This window comes from Protomyctophum bolini, assembly GCF_963924005.1.
Source record: "Protomyctophum bolini genome assembly, chromosome: 17".
Classification (NCBI taxonomy): domain Eukaryota; kingdom Metazoa; phylum Chordata; class Actinopteri; order Myctophiformes; family Myctophidae; genus Protomyctophum; species Protomyctophum bolini.
This window is the reverse complement of record NC_137878.1, coordinates 38753962-38777559: the sequence shown is the minus strand read 5'-3', so window position 1 is coordinate 38777559 and position 23598 is coordinate 38753962. Positions and strand designations below refer to the sequence as shown.

General features: G+C 44.0%; 2 protein-coding genes across 3 annotated transcripts in view; both read right to left on the bottom strand.

The window, feature by feature from the left end:
- Positions 1–731: 731 nt before the first annotated feature.
- On the bottom strand, positions 732–14854 carry rp9 (RP9 pre-mRNA splicing factor). 2 transcript variants are annotated; one of them, XR_013965594.1, is made up of 7 exons: positions 14519–14854; positions 12121–12151; positions 11232–11361; positions 7801–7892; positions 2830–2891; positions 922–1181; positions 732–789 (listed from the first exon to the last, which is right to left on the bottom strand). XR_013965594.1 is itself a non-coding variant. In XM_080786844.1 (6 exons), the coding sequence occupies exons 1-6, from the start codon at positions 14698–14700 to the stop codon at positions 980–982; spliced, it is 699 nt and encodes a 232-aa protein (XP_080642970.1). In that variant the 5' UTR covers positions 14701–14854; the 3' UTR covers positions 866–979. The 2 variants fall into 2 exon arrangements, 1 of the variants encoding a protein (XP_080642970.1); XM_080786844.1 differs by lacking the exon at positions 732–789 and having other exon boundaries at positions 866–1181.
- Positions 14855–21176: 6322 nt separating this feature from the next.
- The window catches only part of rmp24 (ribonuclease MRP subunit p24), a 51306-nt gene continuing 48884 nt past the window's right edge, over positions 21177–23598 (bottom strand). Inside the window, exon 6 of the mRNA XM_080786961.1 lies at positions 21177–21532. Within this exon, the coding sequence (XP_080643087.1) occupies positions 21367–21532 (166 nt within the window). The 3' untranslated portion in view covers positions 21177–21366. The remainder of the gene's footprint in view (positions 21533–23598) is intronic.

Genomic DNA, 23598 nt, shown 5'->3' with positions numbered 1-23598 from the left:
AGTGGATCCCAAACCCAGAGTAATCTAGAAAGAGAGTGGATCCCAAACCCAGAGTAATCTAGAAAGAGAGTGGATCCCAAACCCAGAGTAATCTAGAAAGAGAGTGGATCCCAAACCCAGAGTAATCTAGAAAGAGAGTGGCGACACTAACCCTTGACTCCCATTGTAAGGCGAATGGAACGAGGAAGTGCTCATTCTAACTCAATGGGATAGTTCCAATGTTTGGAACTATAGCCCTAACTATAGGGCACCCGCTTTGCGTGTTGCCACTCTCTTACTATTCCACTCGGCCCAAACCCTATAGCTGCTGCTAAACCCCCCCGTTTTAGTACATACTTATACTATACAAGTACAGTATACTACCTAGCAACATGCTACTACGCATGCTACAGCACATGCTAAGTAAGCCTCCTAGAGGCAGAGGTTGTACCGCTGCTGGTACGCGGGACACGTCCCACTGGTACGCAAAGTTCTCCTGACCGTGAATCTATAACCGTGCGGCCGGGTGCGTTACCGGGATTTTCAGCTGCGAAACAGTTTAGACTCGAATCATGAAGATACCAATAAGAGATTCGTCAGCGACATGTCGTAAATTGCTATTTATTCATGTTTATAAATAGCTTTGAGTCCGTGTTGTGATATAATAATATTTATAGCAGCGTGTAGAGGCTACTTGAGGCCAGTCCAACTGTCGTCCGTGTTTTGGTACGATGATGCTCGACCCCCCCTCCCCCTAGCCATAGCCGGTCCGCGAACATTTTATGAAGCGTCAGCCTGGTCTGTGGTAACCTCTGTCCTAGAGGACTGGGAGGGTACCAACGGTCTGTGGTAACCTCTGTCCTAGAGGATTGGGAGGGTACCAACGGTCTGTGGTAACCTCTGTCCTAGAGGATTGGGAGGGTACCAACGGTCTGTGGTAACCTCTGTCCTAGAGGATTGGGAGGTTACCAACGCGACTACGAGCCGCCAGCCTGGCTCGTCAGTCAGAGTCCGAGTGGCCGGCCGCTTTGGACGACTTGTGCTTTCTCTTCTTCTTTTTCTTCTCCTTCTCCTTCTTCTTCTTCTTCTTCTCCTTCTTGGCCTTCTTCCTCTTCTTGTGGTCGTCAGAGGAGGAGGAGGAGGAAGAGGAGGAGCTGTCAGAGGAGGTGCTGTCTTGGAGGAGTTGTTGAAGCTGTTGGATCCTGAGGAGAGAGAGAGAGAGAGATGTTAAGATAGCATCAATATTTCATTTCATTTCAACCTTTATTTAGTTTATTTATTTAGGGGGAAAACACATGGAGGGCTGGGACTCTCTTTTCCAGCGGTGCCGCAGAGATTACAACAACAATAATATGAAAAGAAAGAAATAAAGAAAAGGTTAATTCCATCAACATCAATTAAAAAACGGGTAGATTGTTGATCTGTCCGACTGAAAACGGCCTATAGAGAGACTAGAGAACTATACTCGAGTGAAAGTCTGTAAATATGCAGAGAGAGCACAGCAATTGAAAGCACATTTTCCAAGCAGAGTGCAGGATGGAATCTCAAGGATCAAATAGTCCTGAGATAAGCGCATATATGATAAGTAATAGTTTTCCACTGCAAAACATAATTTCAATAGGAGGGTGAACTCCCAATTAAATGCTCGCAGCGCGTCACTTCTATGGTCCACAGCGCTACGAGCTTGATGAATTGAAAGAAAAAGTATTTGAAAAATGTGCAATACGTTTGAAATGGTTTTCTTCTTCTCTGCTGGGGGTCCCTGGCACAGACCTGGGGGGAGAGGGCCAAATACATATAATTTTTGGGGTCCATAAACAGCACCGAAAAGTTGATTTAGACTCATGAAGGAATGTGTAGAATCTGCCTGGGGTTTTAGTGGGTTAAAATAAGTGTCTGTTGTGCTTGGAGAGAATGCGATCCATGGCCTGGGGTTATGAAAGCAGAGTGAACTGAGCTGGTCCATACCCACAGGACCCACTGGTCCAGAAAATACCCAAGATATGTTTTCAGAAGAAAGAAAAAGAATCACACACGTGCAAACTGAGCGGTGCAGGTCGTGTGTGTGTGTGTGTGTGTGTGTGTGTGAGAGACTGGAATGCAAACCCAACAGCTGACTGAACCCACTCCCTCCTCCGCGCACACACACACACACACACACACACACACAATCACACACACACACACACACACACTTCAGAAATGCACTGGCATCTGAGTAACCTCTGTGTTAAGTCACACATAAACACACACACTGGGAAAGGAAGTGGAGGGGGGGGGAGTTGGGGGGGGTTATGTGCTGCCATTTCACACGCAGCTAAAAAAACGTTCCATCTGAAAGAATATATATTCAAAGATTTGTGCCGCATTTTTTTTACGATTTTTTCAAAAATAGCAGACCTACAAGTTCATATAGCACGCCACTCGGTGGCGTGCTATATGAACTTGTAGATCTGCTGTTTTTCAATAGCTAAAGTGTAACAGAATGCTTGAAACAACAGGGGTTCCCCCTGTGTGAACATAGTCATATAATCTGCCAAGATGACATTCCTCTATGAGCTGGCACTGCATGGGCACTGTGGAGGTTCTGGAAAATGGAAACCGTTCCGGACTTCAGTTCCCCGCGTGTGCGTGTGCGTGTGTGCGTGTGTGTGCGTGTGTGTGTGTGCGTGTGTGTGCGTGTGTGCGTGTGTGTGTGTGTGCGTGGGTGATGACAGGTGTTTGGCTGCTCTGTGGTGCACTTTGCAGAAAGCAGCAGTTTGTTTGGGAAATTGAACGAAAGGGGAATGTGAATAATAATAAAATGCCATGTTTTTTCCCCCCTAAAACAACAGGATGTGTTTATGGTACCTGGTTTCCTTCTCGTTCCTCCGGTTCTCCCGGATCAGGTCGTACATCGGGTCTTCGTGTGCCTGGCGACAAAAATAACACAACGACAGTCTGTCATTCAGTGGGTCCAATTTAAGGACCCCCAGGGGTCCTTCAGGGAGTTCCAGGGGGTCCGACCGACCCCCAGCTGAATGATAGTTAGGAACCAAATGGACCCTTAGGAGGTCTGAAACTCTGAGAGTGTAGAAATGGAACCAAATGGACCCGTTTCATTTGTAAATTAACCTTGATTTTACAATTTACATTGGGGGTCCCAGAGATATAAATGCCATTAAATGGGGGTCCGTAGCTCAATGCATGTCACACAGGGGGGGGGGGGGGGTCCTTGAAATGAAACTGGTTGAGAATCACTGCTAGAGCCATAAAGATCTTTTATGGTGGGTCTCTGGCATATACAGTATTTTTCAATAATAAGTGTCAATTTTGGGGGTCCTTGACATGAAAAGGTTTGGGAAGAAGCACTGATTTAGAAACCTCTCATTTCCATATTATAACTTTTCTTTGTGTGTGTTTTGTGTTCTCAGTGATTACGCTAGAGGGCGCTCTTCGCCAACCTAAGAATGTTGTTCAAACCAGGAATCATGTGATCCCCCACAAAAAAACAATACTCCATCCTATCCACTACAATGCTAAGCATTTGTAAAAAAAGAAAAGAAAATGCTTCTAACTCCTATGTATTTTCCCAGCATGTATTTTTGGTGAAAACATTGAACTGCCCACAACTAAACTATTTAGACCCGAGTTAAAAAACCATTCACTTTGAAAGAATATATATATTAAAAGATTTGTTGCTGTTCTACAATACATGCTCATTGTATTGTAGAACAGCATATTATTCTGACAGGGGCTGCTCTGTCACAATTTGCAGCCACATTTTCACAATTTTTTCAAAAATAGCAGACCCACAAGCTCATAGCGCGGCACTCGGTGCCGCACTATGAGCTTGTAGATCTGCTATTTTTCAATAGCTAAAGTATAACATAATGCTTGAAAGACCAAAAGGGGTTCCCGTCCCCAAAATGGGCTAAAGAACATTCGTGACATGAAAGAAGAAGAATCACTGGATTTTGCCCTTGTTAATGTCCTATTGATAATACTACAGCATCACACAAAACCATCAGAATTCGTGCTGCATTTCGAGCTTGTAGATCTGCTACTTTTGATGCTTTTGAATTTGAATCCTGAAAAGTCTTAACAGTTTTAGACGTTTCCACCCGAAAAAAGAGACGAGTTAGTTTTTTCCACAGTTTTTCCTTTAAATACTGCGGGACACACACATAGGGCGTTACTAAAATAACACTCACCACCGTGTGTGTGTGTGTGTGCGCACGCGTGTGCGCAATGTGCATCAGCGTCAGGAAATTAATTCCTTTCAGCTCAACACATTTCCAACATGGCATTCACATTCACACCCTCTTCCGTCTCTGACCGACCGCCCGGTCAGCGCTTTTTAGAGAACGCACGGCGTCCTCCGTCGGTCGTCGACGACGCGAGATAAAGCAAGTGTGATCCAGCTGCACTTAAATGCTAATCAGTGTGCAGCTGAGGTAGTGGGAATAGAGAGAGAAAGCGGGAGGTAATTGCATTCCGGGAGCATTGAAACAAGTCTGTGTGTGTGTGTGCGCGCGCGCGCGTGCACCTATATGTTCCACAGTGTGCAGTGCACCCAGCCCCAAAGCAAAGGTTTAATTTTGGACTGAGGTCGATAAAAAAAAGGCTTCTAAATCCTAATTTTTTTCTGAATGTGTCAGTGGTGCTCAACCTTTTTCATGTCAAGGACCCCCAGAATTATCTCTATTGGGCCATGGACCCCCATCTCAAAATATGTAGTTCCAGGCACCCCACAGAAGCAAATATTTTAGTTACAAATGTTCGCTCTGAATTATATATAATTATATTCAATGATTTGTGCCGCATTTTTAGGATTAAAAAAATAATAATAGCAGACCTACAAGCTCGTATGAGCTTGTAGATCTGCTAGTTTTTGAATAGCTAAAGTATAACATAATGCTTAGTCAAAACACCAAAAGGGGTTCCCGTCCAGAATGGGTTAAAGCTTCAGAGAAGATGTTGATTGATTCCATGCACACGACGACCCCATTGGACACTTCTCCTGCTCTAGGAGAGTAATAATGAATTAATGAATTGCATTTTTATAGCGCTTTTCTAAGTGCTCAAAGCGCTTTACAATGGTTCATTCATTCATACATTGGGAGGTGAAGCGGCGAACAGTCGACGCCAGCGTCCTCACTTCCCACCCCCAATCCAACCCTTGATGCTGAGTGTCAAGCAGGGAGGCACTGGGTCCCATTATTTTAGAGTCTTTGGTATGACCCGGCCGGGGATCGAGCCACAAAGCGGGCGAGTAGTAATTAGCCAAGTAGCCTTCTACATTGTCTAAGAGCACGTCGGCCATTGTGTGATACGTGTCTGTGTCGTTCCACCATCGGCCCCCCATGGCTGCCAGTTCCCACTTGAGTCCGTGTGGAAGCTCAGACTGATCCGGACCGTACTGAACGACGGCTCGCTTGCACAGCGTCTTAAGACCAGGACTCAAGTCTAAGATGTACAAGTCATTGGTAGTATGATGGGGACTAAGATTGGGAGTTGTGGAGGCATCTCCCAGGAGGACGACACGATCTCCTCCCACCACACAACAACTTAAACTATGCATCGGCGTCGGCCGGCCTGTCCCCTTGGGCTCAACCTTCTTCCAGGAGAAGGTCTCCGGACGGAACTTCCACACGTCGTTGAAGGTTTGGTTATTGCTGCGGCCACCGAATATGTACAGCTCTCCGTTGTAGGTAAAGGCTGAGTGATCCACGCGTGCGTTTGGGAGAATCTGTTGAGAGGGTGTGCTCAGCCAGAGGTTGGTCTCTGTGTCGAACACTCTGATATTACTGTAGAGCTGTTGCTGGTCCCCTCTGCCCCCAAATACAAACATCTTCGTCCCAATGATGGTGGCAGAGTGACCATATGAAGCATCTGGCAGAGTGCCTCTGGCGTTAATCAAAGTCCAGACCATGGTGTTGGTATCCAAGGTGTACATCGTGCCATTAAGGACCTCAGTCTGCATGTTGCATCCTCCATAGACGTACATGACCTTCGCCACGACGCAGGCTGAGTGGTTCCTCCTCCACTCTGGAACAGACCCAGAAACCTGGGGCTCGAACCATCTGTGGGCGTCGACGTCAAAGGCATATGTACTACTGCTACTGCCATGTCCCCGCCCTCCCCAGAAGTAGACGATATCGTCTATGAGCAGGGCTGAAGCCCCGTACATGGAGTGGGTCAATACGACAATACTATTGTCATTTCCCATTTCTGGGGGCAGCGTCCTCCAGCGCAGGGACACCGTGTTGAACACGTGAACCTTGAAATACATGTATGTAAAACAGTACAGCTTCTGTCCCACGGCCACGGCGGTAGCACAAGCTCGTGCTTTCAGATGCACGCTCCAGCCAATCATTTCTGACAAAAAGGACGACCACACGCTGATCGATAACGGGGGGCTGTTTTGCACACTATACGGTTCAGGGCTGCACAGAAAAATCGATAACCGTCGTTCTCCTGAATATTATGGCAAAATGCTCACTATACGGACAGTCTTTGTGGATCTCTCATGACGGCACACGGCACGCAGTAAGTGTTCAGATAATCTTTAGTTAGAAGGTTATGGCCACAGGTGTTCGTTCACACGTTGATAAATGGCGTTTGGGTCATTTTACGTTCATTTTAAACGACACGGCTGTGACGTCATATAGTTTGCGATGTTGCGTCATTATTTTATTAACTACTTTTTCTGGCCCTCCAAAGCATGGATTTCAATACAATGGAGTGGCTGCACCTCAAAAAGGAGAAGAAACAAACAAACACTGATGGACATCACATCATCATGGCATAAACTGTTGTAAGTCAGTCCAGTCAAGACAAATCGTTTTAGTCCATTTTTTTTTAGTTTTAACGTCTCACTATCTAAACTAAAAGTATTTTCTATGAGGTTCTCGCTTGGCAATATCGATAGAGGGCGCAGTGGAGTAAATGTTAATGGTGCATTTATATATAGCGCCTGTGCATTACATTCACACACATTACATTCACACACACACACACACACACACACACACACACACACACACACACACACACATTCATACACGGATGCCGGAGGAAACCATGCAAGGCACCGACCAGCACATCGGGAGCAATCAGGGGTTCAGTGAGCCACCGCCTCCCCTAACTAAAATTAGGGGAAAAACAAATCCCTTTCTGGCCAAAAAAGTGCATTTTTTTATACGCGTGGTGAGGCTTCATTCTTGCACACAATTCAAAGTGGTTGTGTCAAATGTGTTCTGTAACTCGTTAGGGCATCAAAGACAGTAATCGCGTTGGTTGCTTGTTCAGAGATGATTTGGTGTGGGGGGGGGGGGGGGGGTGATAAATATCTGCAGATCTTCCCAGTATGCCTTTGAAGTTCAGAGGGTGAAATTCATGGCGTGGGCGTTGTGAAACGTTTACCAGCAGCCAGTCAATAATATTATCAAACTGAACGTGTGTTTTATTGAATTTTTTTTAGCCCATTTAGGCCTGACGTCGAAATGTAAGAAATGTCTTCTAAATGTTGTATCAGTGGTGCTCAAACATATTCATGTCAAGGACCGCAAATATATACGACATTGGCCCGCCGACCCCCCCATCTGAAAATATGTCGTTCCAGGGACCCCCCTCCCAGTAACAAAGAATTGAGTTAAAAACTTGCTCTGTAACAATATTATATTCAAAGATTTCCAGGCACATTTCACGATTTTTCAAAAACAGCAGACCTACAAGCTCACAGAACAGAAGACTCACCACTCTGAACTGATGAACAGAAGACTCACCACTCTGAACTGAACAGAAGACTCACCACTCTGAACTGAACAGAAGACTCACCACTCTGAACTGCTCCAGCTTCTGGTTGCCTTTGATGAAGAACGGACACTCCTTGTCTCCTGTCCGGTGTCCGTAACGCTTGCACCTCCAGCCTGTGGAGACATTAAGGGTTTACACACATTAAAACACAATCAGTCCCGGTCGAGATTCCTTCAAAATAGGAGCTCTGGGGTGCCGGGAAAACATGGCTGCTTTTACTCTGAAACCCCCCCCCCCCCCCCCGGAAACAACGGAGAAATTTCTTTGCTAGCTTACCTTCATGCTCTCGTTTCCATTATGTCACTAAAGGGCTGATTCATACTCCTATTTTACCTGCTGTGAAATGATTTCGGCTCGTCAGAAATGTTCAGTAGCACCGAAGAGTGGACTTTAGGACGATACCCGCAAATGACGTCACATTGTAGGCTCTACAGAGCCGAACCGACTTTTATTCGGCTCTAAAATAGGAGTATGAATCGGCCCCAAGTATTCCAAAGCGTTCATATTTTGAACGAGAGGTGGACGGATGAGAAGTCAGAAGAAATGAAGCGCTCAGTATATCCATCAGATAGCGCCCTGGATTAGCAGAGAGACGAGGCATTATTTCTGCCGTGCTATGAACTAAAGTGAACGGGACCCTAATATGAATAAATATGAATATGAATTGCGTCGGTTGGATTCCATAGGACGTGTGGACACGTCGGATAGACGGAACCTGTTAACGAAACACGCTCGCGCACACACACCACACACACACACACACACACACACACACACACACACACACACACACACACACACAGCACCGATTGGCTTGAAAAGCCACATTCACACATTTAAAGCGCACCATTCTAGCTGACACAATGGGGTGAACAAGCCACTCATCATTATTACCATGATGGAATGCTTAGATGGTTTTCTGCAACACTTGTTCTTAAATGACGGAAAACAGCCAAGTAAATGATTGTAATGCTATGTTAACTACTTTAGCTGGAGACTTCTGGAAATGCCCCCAAAAGAACCCCACTTTGAGAAACAAGTGTTCTACAACAGAGGTTTCCAACCCATTTCACATCAAGCTCCCATTATTTATCCTGCATTTTAAGCCCCAGAGTTTTAGCCTCTCAGATCCAAGACTAAAACAATATTTTCATTATTTTGTTACCATTGGATAAGAGTTGTGTCCACAATTCCATTGCTGTATTGAATTGATGTGGTATCATTAGGAGAGATAGCAGGCTAACAACACTGATCAAAATAACACATAAACTTGTGTAGACTTATTGGAAATTAAGTCATTCAGATGTTTTTAACATTAATTCAACTCTAGAGAGCGTAAAATTATGCACACCTCCACCCACACTTCTTTCCCTGAAATCAAAACCGTCATATTAATTTGAAGAGAATAATATTTATGGTAATTTCCTCTCGCCTGACTGACTGTGATGATTGACATGTCGACACACAAAAAGACGCGTAGGCAGCAGTCTGTGACTCAATAGGAAGAAAATCATCATAATTTATGACTCATGAAAAGGAGAACACAAAAGCCGGTTATGTGTGTGTCTCTAAGGCAAGGTTATTTAAAAACCCATCTTGAATGGGAACCCCTTTTGGTGTTAGGCTGTTAGCATCATGTCATGCTTTAGCTATTGAAAAATAGCCGATCTACAAGCTCGTAGCGCGCCACCGAGTGGCGCGCTACGAGCTTGTAGGTCTGCTATTTTTTTTTAAATCGAAGAACGACTGAGATGAAAACATAGCTTTTTCAGAAAACTGTCGGGATGTAGAAGACATTTTTAGAATCTGATCTCAGGTCAGAAATTAGAATGGCTTAAAAAAACCTCCATGACAGCTTATAGAGCTGCGATTCAGCAGAGGTGTTTATACAGCTCTGTACAGACAGAGAGAGATGAACTGGGGCCACAGGCAGCATCGCAGCATTTCTTTGGTTTCAGTCAGTCTTTTGACTAACGCTTTTCACGCTCACTGTGTCTTAGAAGACGAACCACGTCATACTGTAGTCATGTATTGTAGTGACGTTCACACAGTTGTTCAGAGCGTTCAAGTGGAGCGAATCAGCCAATCAGATCCCACCACAGAGAGACACATGCCAGCTTTCTGACTGAGCCCCGTCTGTCTGTCTGTGGTGTGTGACTGGTCTGTCTGTCTGTCTGTCTGTGGTGTGTGACTGGTCTGTCTGTCTGTCTGTGTTGTGTGACTTGTCTGTCTGTCTGTCTGTCTGTCTGTCTGTCTGTGGTGTGTGACTGGTCTGTCTGTCTGTCTGCGGTGTGTGACTTGTCTGTCTGCGGTGTGTGACTTGTCTGTCTGTCTTCTTCTATGACCTGCTCAGACCCATGCTGCCCACATGCCCATGCCAACCAGTGGGACGACTGATGGAATTAATGATGGGCACAATAATGCCAGGCTTTGTTCAGGGTTAAAGGACTGAAGACATGAACACATTAAAAAACGGGAACCGCTTTTGGTGTTTCAAGCATCATGTTATACTTTAGCTATTGCAAAAATATAGCAGATCTACAGGTGCCGCGCTAAGAGCTCGTAGGTCTGCTATTATTGAAAAGGCGAATGTTTTTAACTCAAATCTTTGCTTCTGGGGGGGGGGGGGGTCTCTGGAACAACATATTTTTAGATGGGGGTCCGCAGTAAAATACAGATAATTCTGGGGGTCCTCAACATGAAAAAGGTTGAGCACAACTGACGTAGAAAAACAAGTTTTTCAGAAAACTGTCATGATTTAGATTTTAGAAGACGTTTTTTTAAATTTCAACGTTAGGTCTAAATGGGTTAAAGGGACACCTCGCACTTTTTGCAAAAAGATAAATGACAATGACGTTTAGAAGATTTATAACACTTTCCTGGGTGTCTTTCGCAGAATCCATGATGCCAAGAAATAAAAACTTCTGTGAAAACGGAAGCCCAACACGAGGATAAAGGAAACATTCAGTCCTACTTTGGTGTTGAAACTTTGAATTTATCCTAACTTTACGCCATGTGGGAATTATGATTGACTGATGAGGTTAAACCTTACATAGGCTACACTAAAGCCTACTAAATCGGTCAATATAAGTAAAATAATATAGCCTTTCCATAGGAGTATCTTTTTGTATTTTTCCCAAAGAAGAATACAGCCAGTAGCATATTATTTGAAATAACTAAAACATTATGGGCTGTATTTTGCGTGTCTTAAGGACCAGGTCTTATTCCCTATAACTTGAGTAAACTAAAGACCTGGAGGCGTGATCAATGCCCTTTGGCCACTCAGAATAGCCAAATGCCATTGATCATCACGCCTCCAGGTCTTTAGTTTACTCAAGTTATAGGGAATAAGACCTGGTACTTAAGACACGCAAAATACAGCCCTATAACTCATTTACCTCAGAGAATGTTTTCCTTCTGGATAAAATCATTAAAAAGAAGATGGTACTCACACTGCATGACCTTGACCTCCTTGCCCAGGGGCATCCAGAGGCCCTTGGTGGGTGCGTGGGCCAGGAAGTCCCGGGCGTCTTCGTTCCCCGGGTCGGCGGGAATGCAGTCCTCTGGCTTCTCATCGCTCTCCTGAGACCACCACCACGACACCATCAAACAAAACAACGTCACACTTTACACTCTCTCGTCTCTCATAAGGCAAATGTGACTAATTTGACTGAGGGACTGCCATTGGATTTTTTTAGAATTTTCGTTTTTTCATGTCATATGAAAGCAGGGAATCACAGCTTCAAATTGACATATTGGTTGTTCAGTTTGACCCAACAGTTTTGGAGATATGGCTTATAGAGCAATGTCTTGCAGAGAAAACAGTGAGTTGAGAAAACAGGCTTGAAAGGTTCACTTCTGTGGTCTCTAACATTACACCTAGCATTTATTTCATATGTACATGTTGATTTCAGCTCTGGCACTTATTTCAGACATGCTCTAGTATGTGAAGAGTCTGCCTGTGCTATTAACTCATTTTGGAAGAAAAAAAACAAAAAAAAGTTTTTCTCCTCTGGTGAAAAGCTGTAATTTGCGCGATGGCAGTCTCTCAGTCAAATCTGGTCACAAATACACAATGTTGTTCAAATACTTATACAGTCCCGTTCTCTCGTATTCGCCCTAGAGTCTAGACCAGGGGTGGGCTAATTTGACGAGGGCCAATATATTTCCACACTCACTACAGAGGGGCCACAGTGCATATTACTGTCGTAGCAAAGAATGGCCGATCTATAAGCTCAAAACGCGTTGCAATGCGACGCGTTTTGAGCTTGTAGATCGTGTGTGTGTGTGTGTGTGTTTAGGCTTAATGTTAATGTCTCGTCTTCACGCCATAGTCCATACCTTAATGAGTCCAGGAGGCGGCTTCTCATAGCTGTAGGAAAAGAAGACAAAATATAAAATAAATTAGTACAGTACACGTCATGAGTTATAATGTAAAAACGGATGTGTTCTCATGGCAATAAAGCCCTTTGGATTGAATGTAAGATTCTCAAAGAAACACAACAGGCTACAAATAACTTCACATGGATGGATAGCCTGACTGATTGATTCGTACGATTTGTCACACACACGTTACTGCAGTGAAATTTGTTCTCCGCATTTGACCCATCTCTTGGAGCGGTGAGCCGCAGCCAAGGAGCGGTGAGCCTGCAGCCAAGGAGCCGTGAGCCTGCAGCCAAGGAGCGGTGAGCCTGCAGCCAAGGAGCCGTGAGCCTGCAGCCAAGGAGCGGTGAGCTGCAGCCAAGGAGCGGTGAGCCTGCAGCCAAGGAGCGGTGAGCTGCAGCCAAGGAGCGGTGAGCCTGCAGCCAAGGAGCGGTGAGCCGCAGCCAAGGAGCGGTGAGCTGCAGCCAAAGAGCGGTGAGCCTGCAGCCAAGGAGCGGTGAGCCTGCAGCCAAGGAGCGGTGAGCCGCAGCCAAGGAGCGGTGAGCTGCAGCCAAAGAGCGGTGAGCCTGCAGCCAAGGAGCGGTGAGCCTGCAGCCAAGGAGCGGTGAGCTGCAGCCAAGGAGCGGTGAGCCATGAGCCCGCAGCCTCAGACGATGGTCTGAGGACGACCTAGAGTCCTATTTCTTTTTTACAGCCTTTGGTATGGCCGGGAATCGAACCCAGACCTCCCAGTTTCAGGGCGGACACTCTAACCACAAGGCCACTGTCTGTTCTGTCTGATTGATTAATTAATTAATTCATTGATTAACAGTTCAATACAAAGTCTGCTAAGAGGATTTATCCAAGAAAGCCTATGGCTTGCCTTGTCTCGGTTGGCAAACGGAGATTGAAAAACAGCTGGCTGGGTGCCGGATCAAAAACAGTGATATGATATGATATGATATGATATGATACAGTACTTTATTGTCAGTTCACACTGAAATTTGTCTTGCGACACAGCAGCCAAGTATGCAGAACACATACAGTATACACACATTTGACATAACACAAGAAACAAGACAATTTACATACATAAAGACATGAGCAATATCCACCGCTTAGATTATCCTGTGGCTACTACATCTCCTGATAAAGCCTCAAGGTCGACTGGTGGACAAAGGACCTCTTTAGTCTGACCTTATTGTATGCTGGTACAGATATGGTACACCATATCTCCTTCCTGAAGGTAGCAACTTATATTCTCCATACAACACATGCTTAGTATTAGAGGTGATATTCCTTGCTAACCTTAGGATGCTGTAATGCATATGTGGATGTATAAAGTTTCTGAAGTTGTTGTCCAACAATCTTTGAACAAATGTTCAGTTGTTGCAGCAGTTGTGACTTTAGGGCTGCAGACAAACCATCCATACCAGGTGGTACTACAGATAGTTCAAGGGGAGAAAAAAAAGACTCCACCAGGCGTTGACACTACGGGTTGCCCACCTGCTTTCAGGTTGCCCACCTGCTAGAATAGCATAGAAATAGAATAGCATAGAAATAGACATTTCAAAAAGTATTTATTTAAAGACCTTTTTAAGCGTCGTACAAAGCCAACTCGAGTTGTGACAAATCTTGACAATAAACACAATGTTTTGTAATTGTTTGTTTGGTCCAACAAATGTCATGATTTGTCACGACTCGAGTTGGCTTCGTAGGACGCTTAAAAGGTCTTTAAATAAATACTTTTTTGAAATGTCTATGGGGAAAATGCATTGGGAATTATTTCCTGGGCCTGGCGTCGTCATGAAAGTGGGAGGTACTGACAAAGAACTCCATATATGGGCATATAAGGAACACAGACATAATATCTGGGTGGTGCATTCATTTCCAACTTGCATCGTTCCAAGTAGGCCCGACTGGCCAGTGCCTCTATTATCTAAAGAGAAGTAATAGGTTGGAATGCACTACCAAAGTGTATAACCAATACAAATACAAAATTCATCTTTAAAATCAAGTTAAAAGAACACCTTTTATGTAAACCATACTGCAGTAACCCTGGGGAAATAATAATTAAAATGTATAATGCGTTGAAAGTGATTTATTTATTTGTTTTTTATTTCTTATTTTATATTTTAGTTTACTATGTTTTATTTTGAGTTAGTGTTTGTAAACAATTGTAAGTATTGCCTTTGTTAAATGTTAAATGTTTGTCTGTGTCGGACCCCAGGAAGACTATAGCTTTTGTCAAGGCAAAAGCTAAAGGGGATCCTTATAAACAATAAACAATAAACTGCTCTAGTAATAATAACATTAACAATAATAATAATAAGTTAGGAGTTTATAAACTAAAGTGTGGACTTGGATTTTAACTCACAACGTCTCGACGTGCTTCAGTTTCTGGACCTCCTTCTCCAGTTTCTTGGCTTGTGTCTTGAGTTTCTGCAGGTCGTGTTTGGACTCCTTGCTGTTGTGTTGTTTACTCTTCTTGTGCTCTCCTCTCCTCTCCTCCTCGTCGTCCTCGTGCTCCCCTCGCCTTCGTTTCTTCCTGTCCGACATGTTCGTTGCATTTAATTGACCGTTTTGTCGTTCGAGCTATATAGCAGTCGTTTTTAATTGTTTAATTATTCTGCTGCAGGAGGAGAAATGAATGTATCTGAGCTCATGCTAACTAATGCTAACAACTACTAGCTTCGAGCTGCTACGTGGTCCCTCCTCCTCCTCGCTCGTGCTGTATTTCCTGTGTGTCCTGTATTTCCTGCGAGTCTACTACATCCCATAGCTCAGAAAGACAGCCGTGGTTATCAATGGAGACGCCTTGTCCAAAATGTAGCGCGCGCGCACACACACACACACACACACACACACACACACACACACACACACACTTTGCACAGATATTTTACAAACATTTATATTCTAAAATACTGTTTTAACAATAACGTGTAAAACACAATTATGCAGATGATCGCCGTGAATGTAACCCAGATTAAATCACTTCAACTGTTTTATTTTTTACATAAACCATGACTGAATGTGGTCCAGACTGAAAAGGCACACACATCTGTGAAGCTTTCCCCATTTCCAACGTTTTTTCTACATTGCTTGCTTATTTTAGTTTTAAAGTTTATTTCAAAATACTCAAGTCGCAGTGTATCAATTCAAAAGTTCCACAGCAAACACACTAACGAACCTCTCTTTAAAGAGCCAAATTCCTGACGTCACTCGCGCATCCCTTCAGGGGTTAATGGAAGTCCTCGCTATGGAGAATAACATAAATAGTCTCATATGATATTAAGCATTATGGTCCAAAAATAAACAAACTATCTCATTGTCAATTGATTCTCGTTGAGGTGATCTAAAATTAACCTGAATCCGCCAGCTGGAGGCACTATACTGCCGCAATCTGGAGGCATCTAAAATCCCCAATGCAAATAAAAAGTACATGAATGATGAACATGTGGATTTATAGCGCCCTCTACCAATATTTACGTCAGGTGCAAATTCATTTTTACTTGTTTTATGAACACTAGATGGCAATCTAGGCTAAATTGTTGTTTTATGCTTAGCCCAACAGACAAAACCAGTGTAGCCAAAAGCATTATACAAGTCCATAGCATTCACACTGCAACACGTCTGCACGACAATAGCTAAATCTGTTTTATTATGATCACCATAATAACTCAGATTTTGCTAGTGTTCACAATTAACCCGTCATAATATGATGGGTGAGGTCAAAACTAAAGGCACGGGACAATGTCTTTCTGCCTGTAGGCCTATACTTGAATTTGATTAAGTGATATTTGAAAGATTTCTTATGACTCATTATCACACATTTAATAATGAGCTACAGAATGGCCTACTACACAATACAGAATGTGATGGTCTGTTAAGAGTTTGCATTCATCTAATTACTCTGAAACGGATGGAAAACAACTGCCGTTCTCACCACTGTCAATGTCTACTGTCATTACCATTAGTTGTGGTATGATCTCTGCCATTATGCCATAGACAAAATTACAGTTATCGTGTGGAGGGACGGGCCTCTACACTTTACATCACACATGTACACACATGTTGTGTATAACTTATAAGCTTGGGGATCTGTGCATTTTGCTGGCTGTAATGAGGGAAAAAGTGGCCAAAAAGTGCATTTTATACATGCAGTGGGCTGGTCGGGGGGGTAGGACCAAGGGATTTGGGATTTGTTTATAAACATTTTGGTATTTGTTTATAAACATTTGTGATTTGTTTATAAACATTTGTGATTTGTTTATAAACATTTTGGGATTTGTTTATAAACATTTGGGATTTGTTTACAAACATTTGGGATTTGTTTATAAAATTTGGGATTTGTAAGTCTCATGGGGGGGGGGTAGGACCACTACCAGTTGACCTGTAGTAAGTCTCATGGTTGGGGGGGTAGGACCAAGTCTCATGGGATTTGGGATTTGTTTATAAACATTTGGGATTTGTTTATAAACATTTGGGATTTGTTTATAAACATTTGGGATTTGTTTATAAACATATGTGGCCCCCACCTAGCTTCTTAATTTTGATCTAAAAGTGCACCAGATTGAAGCATTTTCATGGCAAATTTACAATTTTTATCCGGCGTGGCAAAGCAGGAGGGGGGGGGGGCTCTGTATAATATGTTGCCTAGGGCCTCAAAAGGCCTAGAACCGGCACTGCAGTGGGGCACTGGGGGGCTCAGAGTGCGTCCACTAATTACACAAAGTGCCTTTGTATTGGTGAGTAGGTAAAACGTTGTCTTTTTATAATTCTGCTAGAGGAGAGGCTAGTCTGCATTTCATGCGAGGGCTAGAAGCAAAGAGTGGCAGAGCCAGCAGCAAAGGGCATTAGGGCTATATGTCTGATCATCATACTGTCAACATGACATGAAAGCAGTCATTGCGGAACGGCTAGCTGAAGTTTAACCCATTCTGACCTGAGATCAGATTCATACGAGGTTTCCACTGGACACACACTGGTCTGATTAACCCATTCTGACCTGAGATCAGATTCTAAAAATGTCAGTCGTTCTTCGATTTTTCAAAAATAGCAGACCTACAAGCTCGTAGCGCGCCACTCGGTGGCGCGCTACGAGCTTGTAGATCTGCTATTTTTCAATAGCTAAAGCACAACACGATGCGAACACCAAAACGGGTTCCCGTTCAGAATGGGTTAAACTATTCGTTGCTATTTGTGTAGCTTTTGCAGCAGCTATACAAACATCGGATGCATCTTTGCATCTTCATGTTGCTGGCTTCCATTGACAATGATCAATGAGTGGTATAGACTGCATCTTTGCATCTGGCCCCTGGGGCATGTGAACGCCAGCATTACACTACAAAAAAACAAAAACAACAACCACCATCAACACAGATATATCAAAGAGTGAGTTTTAATGCAGTAAAAGCAAACAGGGTACAGCAATCAATTTGAGGTACGTTCAGAGCTCCGTCGCCCTGAGTCCAACAGGTCAATAACCCATTCTGACCTGAGATCAGATTCATACGAGGTTTCCACTGGACACACACTGGTCTGATTAACCCATTCTGACCTGAGATCAGATTCTAAAAATGTCAGTCGTTCTTCGATTTTTCAAAAATAGCAGACCTACAAGGTCGTAGCGCGCCACTCGGTGGCGCGCTACGACCTTGTAGATCTGCTATTTTTCAATAGCTAAAGCACGACATGATGCCAACACCAAAAGTCTCAGAATGGGTTAAAGAAAAGTCCCCTTGATCAATGTGGATGGTCAGTTATTCTTGTCGTATACAAGTCTTATAGGCAGAGGTGCCTGTTCAATGTAAAACAACAAGAAAATGTGTCCCTTTCTAAAAACAATAATCCATCGTGATCATCTCGATTACATCAACTTGTGAGTGTGTGTGGCTGTGTGTGTGTGACAAAATAAAGCTTTAGGTACAAAAACTGTGTTTATATACGATAAAAGTGCACCAGATTGAAGCATTTTCATGGCAAATTTACAATTTTTATCCGGCGTGGCAAAGCAGGAGGGGGGGGGGCTCTGTATAATATGTTGCCTAGGGCCTCAAAAGGCCTAGAACCGGCACTGCAGTGGGGCACTGGGGGGCTCAGAGTGCGTCCACTAAATTACACAAAGTGCCTTTGTATTGGTGAGCAGGTAAAACGTTGTCTTTTTATAATTCTGCTAGAGGAGAGGCTAGTCTGCATTTCATGCGAGGGCTAGAAGCAAAGAGTGGCAGAGCCAGCAGCAAAGGGCATTAGGGCTATTATGTCTGATCATCATACTGTCAACATGACATGAAAGCAGTCACTGCGGAACGGCTAGCTGAAGTTTAACCTATTCGTTGCTATTTGTGAATAGCTTTTGCAGCAGCTACAAACATTGGATGCATCTTTGCATCTTCATGTTGCTGGCTTCCATTGACAATGATCAATGAATGGTATAGACTGCATCTTTGCATCTTTCCCCCGGGGCATGTGAACACCAGCATTACACTACAAAAAAAACAAAAACAACAACCATCATCATCAACACAGATGTATCAAAGAGTGAGTTTTAATGCAGTAAAAGCAAACAGGGTACAGCAATCAATTTGAGGTACGTTCAGAGCTCCGTCGCCCTGAGTCCAACAGGTCAATAAACAGGACTGGAATATAGGATTCATCATACAAAACTCAAATATTATCAACAATGTTGACAGGGACAGATGGTACAAAATGCTGTGAATACTGTATAGCAAGCAATAAACAGTTCAGATCAGATTCATACGAGGTTTCCACCGGACACACTGGTCTGATTAACCCATTCTGACCTGAGATCAGATTCTAAAAATGTCAGTCGTTCTTCGATTTTTTCAAAAATAGCAGACCTACAAGGTCGTAGCGCGCCACTCGGTGGCGCGCTATGAGCTTGTAGATCTGCTATTTTTCAATAGCTAAAGCATAAGATGATGCCAACACCAAAAGTCTCAGAATGGGTTAAAGAAAAGTCCCCTTGATCAATATGGATGGTCAGTTATTCTTGTCGTATACAAGTCTTATAGGCAGAGGTGCCTGTTCAATGTAAAACAACAAGAAAATGTGTCCCTTTCTAAAAACAATAATCCATCATGATCATCTCGATTACATCAACTTGTGAGTGTGTGTGGCTGTGTGGCTGTGTGTGTGTGACAAAATAAAGCTTTAGGTACAAAAACTGTGTTTATATACGATAGTACTGCCGCATTCTATGCACATTTTGTAAACAGCTACCAATGAGCCTTATTTTAGCCAGTGGCATTGTTAAGATAAAGTCGCAACAAATCATTTCTGAGCAATAAAACTAAAGTAACAAACTAAATTCAATTCATATATATAGAAAAGGTACTCTTCAAGTAGTGTAGAAATCAAAGTAATATATAGTTTTCATATAAATGTTCTTATCGTATAAATGTCATTTTTATAAAAAGGGGGGGGGGGGGGGGGGAAATCAAATAAATAAATAAATCACCCTTTCACAGAGGTCTTCCAGCACCGTTTTACGCCAGCAGAGAGACGGGGGAATTCCCCCAATAAAAGAACCATGAGAAGGGAAGGAAGGCCCGCCACAAATGACACTAAATTGGGGGTCTTCAACAGGGGGTCCGGGACCCCTACCTTGCTATTCGCTTATTTCCAACGAAATAAGTAGTAAAGTGTGCCGCTTGGGTTATAATTTACATTATGAAGAGAGGATATATACAAAAAATATATAATTTTGAGCGATGGAAATAAGCGAATTAGCACAACACCCCATACATCCCATTCAATTCAATGCAATTCATTTAGGGCTTAAATGGTAGGGGAAATAGCCAATAAGGAGCTTTTGCACAAAATAACACCTGGACCTCTTTGATGGGGACGTAACAACTACAAAGAAAGGTAAGAAAGCCTTTTAGTATGGAATTCTCCTTTAACTTTTTCGCTGCCATCTTACGTTTATAAACGTAGTTAGACTATCGATACCTAAAAGGGGCTAACTACGCGTATGTTCGTGGACATTAACCGTATAACTCCATATATGAAAGTGGCAACATGTCAATTTACCTTTTTTTAGCATTGCTCCGGTTAGTATGGAGAGCCTCCGTCCCCACCAGCTATGGGATTTTTTTTAAATGGAGCTCCATTGAGCCTCCATTATAACAGGATTCAGGAACACCTTCCTGAATACAAGGAGCGTAGAGTTAGAGCGGACGGGTGGCATTCCTTAGGTGTGCTTATGATGCCCCCTAGTGGCAGCAATAAAGTCAACCACTTCAACCCCATACTTAGCAACCTTATTCTCTTATTTCTCTGAAGAGGTTTGGTGTAGAGAGGGGGAAAAAAACAGAGAAGACCACAGAGCCAACTGTCACGTTAACCAAGTATCACGGGGTTTACGCTAAATCCAACATAGAAAAGATAGTGTGTAAAAAAAACAAAATAAACAAAGACAATAATTTACACAACACTTATGTCTAAGAAAACAGTCTCTGAAAAAGTTTAATCTGCGACGCAATTCTATACAATAAAGTGGGGGGAGGGGGTGGGGTGGTCTCTCAGCTAAAGGAGTGTCCTTTAATAGTCTGAAGAACGTTTAGGACCCCCTGCACTATTAAATAAAAGCACACTCCCTCTCAAGACAGGCTTCAACAACACAAGGCGCTGACTCTCAAGTTCCGCTGTAACCCCCCCCCCCCCCCCCGTACTGCTGTGCCAGGGATTCCAGGAGGGCCATTCCAACCCCCCCCCCCCCTGTCCTATCCACACCTGCTTAGGAAGATCCCTCATTGATCTCCTGAGTTCGAGCTATTGGTGTTGAACCGGGGGTCACAGCGTGGGTGGGGTGGGTTTAACCCATTCTGACCTGAGATCAGATTCTAAAAAAAAATGTCTATTGCATCCTGACAGTCTCATTATTAACCCATTCTGACTCGAGATCAGATTCTTAAAAATGTCTTTGATTTTTCAAAAAATAGCAGACCTACAAGCTCGTATACAGCGCTGGCCACTCGGTGGCGCGCTATGAGCTTGACAGCTTGTAGATCTGCTACTTTTCAATAGCTAAAACACGACATGATGCGAACACCACAATGGGTTCCCTCCCAAAATGGGTTAATCCCCCCCGGGGGGGGTTTGACAAAGAAAACATTGTGTTGCATGAGGAGGTGTATTCTGTGCCTCCAGTGCAGGAAGCAGGCTCCAGGAAGCAGGCTACAGGAAGCAGGCTCCAGCTCAGAGCGAGCACAGGAAGTCCTTCAGGCTGCTCTTCTTGCGCCCCGGCTCGTCCTCCCGGACCAGGATCTTGCTGAGGCGCTGGACCACCCACCTCTTCACCTTGGACGACGAGGAGGAGGAGGGGGCCGAGGCCGGGGTGCTGGAGGAGGAAGAGGTGGAGGCCCTGCAGAGAGAGAGAGAGAGAGAGAGACACAGAGTGTTTATTGATTTACAAAAGTATTAAAAGAAAAGTCATACGATTTGTCACACACGTTACCGCAGTGAAATTTGTTCTCCGCATTTGACCCATCTCTTGGAGCCGTGAGCTGCAGCCGTGCCGCGCTCGGGAATCATTTGATTAGTAGATTTGACCCCCCAATCCAACCCTTTAATGCTGCGTGCCAAGCAGGGAGGCATTGGGTCCCATTTTTACAGTCTTTGATATGACCCGGCTGGGGATCGAACCCCCGACCTCCCAGTTTCAGGGCGGACACTCTAACCACACAAGGCCACTTGTCTGGTGGTTCCATGGAAGACACGCTGGCTATGTCTATGAAATCCAAATGAAATCAGCCGTGGCGACCGAGAACTTCAGGGGAGGAGGAACGGAGGAGGAACGGCAGGGAACGAGATGGGAGTTCGGGAAAGTACAGTAATTTGATATTCTGCTTGCTTGGTAGAAAAACGTTTCCGACCGACAACATGTCCAATGACAAACGACGGCGCCTCTCCGGGTGTGAGAGCGTGCGTCGGTTAGAGCAGATAGGCCGAGGTAAACGAGTAAAGCGATACGGCAAGCACGAACACCAACACGTACACGCACACGTAACGTAAGGACCGCGTGACGCAAGAATAAAATAGAAACCCAGCCGTTTGTGTGCCAAGCTGTTAGTAGGGCCTGTCACACAGCTACATCATAATCTCCAGCTCAGTGGCCTTGCGGTTAGAGTGTCACAGCCCTGAGATTTGGAGGTCGGGGTTCGATTCCCGGGCCGGGTCATACCAAAGACTATAAAAACGGGGCCAACTCAGCATTAAGGGCTTGGATTGGGGTTAAGTTTCTGTGACATACTAGAATGATGTCCAGGGGGTGTGCTTGGACATAAAGCTGTGTGACGCTACAGAAACAGGCGCTAAAGCCTCCTGCCCCTATGGGCCTCATGGCAAATAGAATATAAATAGAACATAAAATGTTCATTATTTGAGATAATCACAAGTGTCAGAATTACAACCACTTTCAACATGGCATACCCATTTTGGACAATGTATGGCTATATACTATTAAATATCACTCTGTATCGATCCATAAAATCATGTTTATAATAAGCCTAAACGGCTAAACAGAAATGTTCTCCGTGTTCAATGCCAAGAGAACACCATTAAATCAGTCAGAATCATTTCAGAAAACATTCATCGTCGACCAATATTTCATAATAACAGTGACAGCCGTAAATAGAGACCCAGCCAAGCTGTTAGGGATATGTTGGTCTCAAGCTGTTTCTCTGACGCCCCAGACAGTGACAGCAGCTTCATTTACTGAAACCCAGCCTTGGTGAGCTAGTGAGCTTAACCCACAGAGACCTCAAATGCCTTCTAAATCAGTAGTTCTCAAACTTGTTCATGCCCAAGGACCCCCCCCCCCCCCCCTCCCAAATTATGTATTTAGGTTCGGACCAATCAATGATTTTTCAAACACTTTCGGACGTGATGTTTGCACCCAGATGACGATAAATACTCCTGGTCAAATATCACTCAAGCATGTTTTCCCTGTGTCCCCTGGGGTAGGTAGGTACCCTCACAAAAAAATGGCGTAATCCTGGTCTCTAAAACTGCCTCCCCCTGGCCAGCCGGGGCGCCTGATGGAGGGGAAAGGAACTGGTCGGAATAACGTGTTCCTTCCACGCGCTACGTCCGGCCGGGGAAACTGTCCCCCCCTGTCAGGTAAAAAGAAGCAGCTTGGACTCCTCATGCATAGAAGGAGGCATGAGGTCAGTCCGCTGCCCCCCCCCCCCCAGGTTGGCAGAGGAAGTGTAGCTTGTATTTGAGCTAAAGTTAATGGAGTACTTGCTTTAAAAACATTATTCAAAAGTAGAAATGACATTGCTCTGTCTAGGTTAGTAAAGTCTAGTCATTTCCCCCCCAAATAAAATGTAAAAAAATGTAACTATATATATACAGCTAAATTCAAAAAAATGACAGATGCTTTCGCGGTTTTAACCCATTCTGGCCGGGAACCCCTGTTGGTGTTTT

Bases quoted from the DNA above. Each gene is read 5' to 3' on its own strand.
- rp9 (XM_080786844.1), bottom strand. From the start codon at position 14,700: ATGTCGGACAGGAAGAAACGAAGGCGAGGGGAGCACGAGGACGACGAG. The intron at 11,362-12,120 runs GTATGGACTATG...TGGTGGTCTCAG, and splicing joins CGCCTCCTGGACTCATTAAG to GAGAGCGATGAGAAGCCAGA. The intron at 7,893-11,231 runs GTGAGTACCATC...ATGTCTCCACAG, and splicing joins GGAGGTCAAGGTCATGCAGT to GCTGGAGGTGCAAGCGTTAC.